This window comes from Brachyhypopomus gauderio, chromosome 15 (genome assembly GCF_052324685.1).
Source record: "Brachyhypopomus gauderio isolate BG-103 chromosome 15, BGAUD_0.2, whole genome shotgun sequence".
Classification (NCBI taxonomy): domain Eukaryota; kingdom Metazoa; phylum Chordata; class Actinopteri; order Gymnotiformes; family Hypopomidae; genus Brachyhypopomus; species Brachyhypopomus gauderio.
This window is the reverse complement of record NC_135225.1, coordinates 15,327,817-15,335,102: the sequence shown is the minus strand read 5'-3', so window position 1 is coordinate 15,335,102 and position 7,286 is coordinate 15,327,817. Positions and strand designations below refer to the sequence as shown.

General features: G+C 43.5%; 1 protein-coding gene across 1 annotated transcript; it reads left to right on the top strand.

Annotated features, from left to right (window-relative positions):
- The first annotated feature begins 417 nt into the window (after positions 1–417).
- LOC143476955 (calcium/manganese antiporter SLC30A10-like) lies at positions 418–5,788 on the top strand. The gene is made up of 5 exons (XM_076975378.1): positions 418–876; positions 1,111–1,153; positions 2,960–3,004; positions 3,523–3,762; positions 3,858–5,788. The coding sequence occupies exons 1-5, from the start codon at positions 418–420 to the stop codon at positions 4,271–4,273; spliced, it is 1,203 nt and encodes a 400-aa protein (XP_076831493.1). The 3' UTR covers positions 4,274–5,788.
- Positions 5,789–7,286: the final 1,498 nt, after the last annotated feature.

The following is a 7,286-nucleotide window of genomic DNA, read 5'->3' as shown; positions in this document are numbered from 1 at the left end:
GAGGGAGAGAGAGATAGAGGATAGAGGGAGAATGAGAGAGGGAGAGAGAGGGAGGGTGAGATGGAGAGGGAGAGAGAGAGAGGGAGAGAGAGTTAGAGAGGGAGAGAGGGAGGTAGACGAAGGGAGAGATAGAGGGAGGGGAGAGGCCTTTGGATCGGCCTTGACAGGTCATTGGTTAGAATGTAGTAATGTCATCTTTATAACGTGTTATAAGGCGGAAAGTGGTCGCCGTCGTTATTCTAAAGATAAAACAAAACCACTGCAAGCTCAGCTCGATCCACTGTCATAGTCTGTGTCAGACTCATACTTGTTTTGGCAGACACAGGGACAAAAAGTTTAGATGATTTAAACTTTATTGGTGAATGATAAAAAACAGGTTTCATCAAGTTTCATCACAGGTTCCCATAATAGTTTAAGATGGGCCGCTACACTGGGAAAAGCTGCCGCTTGACTTTCATGCTGGTGACCGTGGTGGTGTTTTTTTCTGCTGAAATAATTGCGGGTTATGTGGGGAACTCAATCGCGCTCGTCTCGGACTCATTCAATATGTTGGCGGATATCATATCGCTCTCCGTTGGCCTCACAGCCACGCGTCTTAGGCGCCGAAACGCCTCAAAACGCTACACGTACGGACTGGCCCGGGTCGAGGTCGTTGGTGCGATGGCCAATGCTGTGTTCTTGACTGCTCTATGTTTCTCCATCTCCGTCCAGGCGCTGGAGCGCCTCATCAAGCCAGAACCCATTGAAGAGCCGATGTTGGTGTTGGTCGTGGGCTCGGTGGGTCTGGGCATTAATATAGTAGGACTGCTCATGTTCCAGGACTGGCGCCGGTTATGTAGACGCTGCAGGGGCGACGCGCACACAGAGCCAGAGGCCGTGAGTGAGAAAGCGGGTGAGTTTGGCTGTACAGACCTACGCCATGAACATGAATGTGTATCGTGAGCAAAACTTCATTCATTGATTTGTCCAGAATATTTTGGGGCTCCTTTCAGGGTTCGGAATCCTGACCCTAAACCTAATCTTTAGGTTAGGTGCCCTTGTGTTTAATCAGGTCCCTTGCATTCAGTTTGGGACCCCTGCGATTATTTCAGGTTTAGTAATTAATCAAAGAAATCAAGAAAACAAATATTGTGCAAAGACGAGCTTGGTCTTGGTCTACGAGCGAGTTTTAAATAGTTCTTTGTTGACTCCGCATCTGCATCAAGGCTGCGTTTCATGCAGCAGCACAGAAGCGTTGCAACCCGCAGCACAAACGGGATTTTTCCAAGGAGGAACTCACCTAAATACTGGAAAATCTACAAAGTATAGGAGATCAAAAAATTGCAAGACAGGATTTTTTTGCAGTGATTGTTGAATTTTCCTTATTTCTTGTGGTGAATGAATGTACAACTTGCACCCTATGTATATTATGAAATCTAGATTATGTTTACAACATATAACGAACTACAAACACAAATCAATCGCCTTTGTATTTTTCTTTGTATTTTCCATTCTCTCTTGGTCATTTAAGGCAGGAGTAAGTAACATCAGAGTGGATACCTATAACACCACCCACACCACCCAAACTAATATAGCAGTATGAGTAGTATGAGTAGTAGTATGTAGTTTTGTAGTTTGAGCAGGAATTATTGGTTGGGGACATTTACTCTTAGGCCTTTATAATAGAGCTCAAGAAGCTGTGTGTGTGTCCATCCACTGCACTGACAATTCCAGGACGCTTCCAATTATATGAAACCTATTCTGACTTCATGCAATGCTTCTTTAGTATGTGGAAATGTTCTCTATATTGGGGTTAGTGCATCCCCAGTGCTTTAATCACAGCATGGTTAGGGTTAGGGTTAGTGCATACCCAGTGCTTTAATCACAGCATGGTTAGGGTTAGGGTTAGTGCATACCCAGTGCTTTAGTCACAGCATACACACATTGGAATACAGCAGCTTTGCTTATGGGCAATGCAGGAATCTGCAGATTCTACTCTGGCCTTACTCAAAGTTACTTATATATGTAAATGATTCAATTAGTCCATTTGATTGTTTAAATTATGTCAAGTTTATTGATATGTTAACTGTAGTCATTTATTTTCAGAGAATACATTTATTTATTAGACCTTTTCATATGTGTCCTAATTTATTACTACTACATTGTAAATTCAATTCAATTCAATTGAAAATTCAATTTTATTCAATTGAAATTATTTAATTAAAAGAGTACGTCAACAAATAATCTCATGCACTTCTATGAAGTTATCATCGTTTGTTTGATATGAATGAAATTACTTAAACCCTGGAATAAAATTAAACAATATATATTGAAGCAATAATACACTCGAGGTTCGTGCTATAACGTGTAATATTGGCACTGCTGTGCTGATCTACGACCGCAGCACAGCAGTGCCAATATTACACGTTATACCACGAACCTCGAGTGTATTATTGCGATTATACCACAATTCAATTATCGCTGTTTCAGGGTTGCCAACTCTCACGCATTGAGCGTGAGACACACGCATTTGACCGTTTTCACACGCTCTCACGCCACACTTCCGATATCTCACGCCGAAAAAAAAATATTTATTTTATATTTACCTCAGATCCACATATATGATTCAATACGTTACTAGTTCGCTAGCTCTGGCGCCATCCACCGGCGATATAACACTGAATCTGTGTCCATTTTACGTTCGCCACCCCCCCCCCCCGCTCAACAACTTTCGTTTTGGTATTCAATTGTATTAATTTGTACCTAAAACTTTAGTCAGTTGGTTGTCCTTGTAAATTTGTATACTAACCAAAATGTGGAACACCTTCAAATGTGTTATGAGTGTTTTTGAATGTAACTTAGTTTAAGTCTGTGTAAATCAGTGTTACTCAGTGTAACTAAATGAAATGTAATTCAGTTATGAGGGTTGTGCATTCAACACATTGTTCTTCCACAGACTTCCAAGATACACACTCACAAGAAGTGGACCACAGTGAGGATGAAAGTCAACCCCTGAATATTAAAGGTACAACCAACCTATGAATATTAGTTGTAGGTAGGCTAACAATCAACCCCTAAGTATTAATATGATCCAGATGCGTTACTGATCCAGATGTGTTACTGAACGTATCTGAAGAGCAAGGCTTTGAACTATATCAGCCCCAAGGGCAACACATTCTTGAAAATCTCAAGTCTACTGATTTATTCAGGGTCCCATTTCCCATCTAACATTAATCTTCGTTTTGGTTTTTGTAACCTCAGCTAGCAATTTCAAAGCAATATCAGGAATTGTGTCAATTAGACAAACCCCCTTTTTGGTCAATTTATTTAGCATGAATGTTGTTGTTTTGAGCCCTCCACACACTATCTGTATCTAATCACCTGCTAGTGTCACTATCATGAAACACCTGCTTGTTCCAAAACTACTGAACACTGGTCACAGGACATGCTGAATGTATAACTTGTATGAAGGTGGAGGGTGTACTTAAACCGGCCGCTCCATGTATATGAAACGGTACAATCTCTCCTCCCTCCCCGTATCAGGAGTGCTGCTCCACCTGCTGAATGATGCTCTGGGCTCCTTTGTGGTGGTGGTGGCGGCCACTATATTCCAGATCTGGCCCGTGGCCCCTGACGGCCAGTGCGGCTGGCAGTGCTACGTTGACCCAAGCCTGACGCTGCTCATGGTGGCCATCATCCTGTCATCAGCTGCTCCTCTGATCAAAGAGACGACCACCATCCTGCTGCACATCACACCCTCCACGTTGCCCTTCGCCCAGATTTGTGAGTATAAATCTGCAGGACATGCCCTCAGCTCCAGGGGTCACTCGTGAAGACGTGTGTCTAAACTCCCCCTCCTTCTTTTCTCTCTCTTGTAGTGGAGAATGTGTGTGAGCTGCCAGGGGTTCTCGGCGTCCACGATGCTCACGTGTGGCTGCTCACGAAGGGGAGGACTGTGGCCACGCTGCACGTCCGAGTGGCTGAGGACCTCCATCACTCCCTGGCTGAGCTGGAGGGCCTCCACATGCATGTCCGGCAGGTGTTTCACAAGGCAGGGATTCACAGTCTTACTGTTCAGCTGGAGTTTGGCGATGGAGGCGTGAAGACCAGCCACTGCAGCGCCCCCTGTCTGTCACCCACCTGCATGAAAATCTCCTGCTGCCCAGCTGGTGTCCCAGCCCTTGTTCCTGTGTACCGCCCAGGAGTGAACGCACACGTCTACGACATGAAGAGTGTGCTTAAAGAACAAGCCATGCAGTCCGTCATCCCACAGCCACAGACCACACGCTTATAACATTTGAGCGATTTAAATTAAATTCAACAGACAATTTAGAGTATCTTTGTAGTTCAGTAGGTTTAGTCTATGTGTGAGAAAAATAACTCAAGAAAAAAACCCCCATAAACCCAAAAATTTCATGAAGAGTGCAAGAACCTCCAAGAGTGATTTGTGAGGTGGAGGGGGTGTCCTGCAGAATGGCTGGAACACTCGTCTGGAAGTCTAACCCTTCAGAGGTGTAACAGCCTCTTTCCATATTCCAGTCTTAAAACATGGGTTTCCTAGCCTAGAACCATCCTTACCCTAATCTACCTGCCCCCTCCACTGTACCAGCAGCATCCTGAGTGCTGTTCACCTCTTGAGTCCAGAGGCGGTGTTTCATATTCCAGCAAACACTTGGCATTGCACACAGTGATGTTACGCGTGAGCGCTGCTTGGTGATGGCGACCATCAGAAGCGCCTGATGTAGATATTTGTGGTGTCTCTGCTTCCAGACAGTGTGTTTTTGGAGGGTATAATAAGGGTATAGAAAACCATCAAACCCAACAGGCCATCCATGCATACTGCAGATTCTTTGAAATTGAATGATTAACTGAAAAGGGTGTGTTCAAATAAATAGCAGTGGCGAGTTCACTTAGGGAGGCCGTCACTTAGGGAGGGCATTCTGGGAAAAAGGGTGTTAACAGGTGATCCTTATTTAAGGAGCAAGGCAACTGACATGCTGGCTGTGCATTTGTCCTGAAAAAACAAGAAAAATGGGTTGTTCAACACCCTGTTCTAAAGACGAGCATTTTTAATCAAGAAACTAATAGGAGAAAACCTATAAAAAAGAACAGAAAGTGATTGGCTGTTCAGCTAAAATGATCTCCAATGCTTTGAAATGGGAAGAAAAATCAGAAAAATGTGGAAGAAAACGGAAAACAACTTCTTGAATGAATAGGAGAATAGCCAAACTGGTAAAGGCTCAGCCAATGATCGGCTCCAAGAGGATCAAGGAAGACCTTCAGTTGACTGTGAGTACTGGTACAATCAGAAGACGTCTTGTTGAAATCAACCTACCAGCAAGAAGCCCCTGCAAAGTCCCACTGTTAAATAAAAGACATGTGCAGAAGCGGTTAGAATTTGCGAAAGAACACATTGAGTGGCCTGAGAAGAAATGGCGTAACATTTTGTGGACTGATGAAAGCGAGGTTCTTATTTTTGGGTCCAAGGATCACAGACAGTACATCAGACGTCCTGCAAACACAGAATACAAGCCACAGTACTCAGTGAAGACGGTTAAGCATGGTGGTGGAAGCATCATGATATGGGGATGTTTCTACTATGGTGTTGGTCCTATTTATCGCATACCAAGGATCATGGATCAATTTGAGTACATCAGGATATTGGAAGAAGTCATGCTGTCATATCCTGAAGAGGAAATGCCTTTGAGGTGGACCTTTCAACAAGATATTGACCCAAAACATACCAGCAAGTGAGAAAAAGCATGGTTCCAGACGAACATGATTCAGCTGATTGAGTGGTCAGCACAATCCCCGGACCTTAATCCCATAGAACACTTGTGGGCTGACATAAAAACTGCAGTGCATGAGGCAAAACCAAGAAACGCAGGGGAATTGTGGAATATAGTACAATTGGCCTGGGCTGCAATACCTGTTGACTGTTGCCAGAAATTGGTTGACTCCATGCACCACAGATGTGAAGCAGTTATCAGAAACCGTGGTTTTGCAACAAAATATTAGTTTAGGATACTCAGCCAAGTTGACTTATCAAGAATCTCTTAGTTTGTGCAGTACATTTTTGAGTTTCCAAGAAAAGATGTCAACGCTTTTTTGAACATTAGGATTCTGACTTTCTGTGAAATATCATTATTATTATTTGAATTTTAATTACTTTTCCCAATTATCCTGCTTTGGAATAGAATGCACTATGTTCCCAATGCATTTGTGTTCATTAAAGTACAATTTGTTAGAAGAATGGACATTTACTCATTTTTTTAAAAGACACTGCTATTATTTTGAGCACAACTGTACGTATGGAGACAGCATGTGCTTGACTTTATACACTTGTTAGTAGTTGGTGTGGCTGAAAGACAGGGCCGGCGCCAGAACATATACAGTGAGGGGGCGTCAGAAAATTTCGGGGTGGCGAACGTAAGCTGTTGAGCCGGGGGGGGGGGGGGTGTCGAACGTAAAATAAAATGTAAAATAAATGGGTCTTATTTTTTACATTGAGGGGGCGGGACACCTCGCCTGAGGGGGCGACGCCCCCATTCGCCCCCCCGTGGCGCCGGCCCTGCTAAAAGACTAACTTCATAATTAGGAAGGCAGTACACATTCTTTTGTCCAGGTAGTGCACATCCATTTGGGACAGACCACTCTCATATTTGTATGTCTGATTTCCCAAGTAGATCTCCAATCTTTCATAGCTCACAGGAGAAGGGGGAGAACACACCGTGTCCATTATACATTACACTAGGGCTAAAGCTGTTTAACTGATAAAACATCTAGAGGTGGGAGTCTTCTAACCCCATTACACCATTCCTCTGGGACTTTGTGGTTCTGCTTCAGTGTATTATACCTGTGTGTGTGTGTATGGTTTTGCCCCAGTGTATTGTACCTGGGAGTGTGTGTGGCTTTGTCCCACAGGTACAATATGCTTCAGAGCATGTGGTTGTGTCCAGACTAACATACATGCATATCTAGATAATTACTGTAAACATTCACTACGCTATATCAGTAGTTACTAGATAAGTCCACCTACTAAAGCACTTGAGGGGTGTAGCTTACATCATAAACATATATTACAACATTAAACCAGCATTCATCAGCTGCTGTCTTTATGGTGGACTTTGTTTTATATAACAGTGGACAAGCGTGGTGTATAATGAACAGAAGCACGTTATGCAAGCATGGATTATACATTAATCATCTCTGAGCTTTCACTGGCTCAACCAGTGTTCAACACGCCCACTCAGACTGGTCCCTCACACATCTGATTGCAAGACTTCCAGCATGCTTTGAGGAATGGG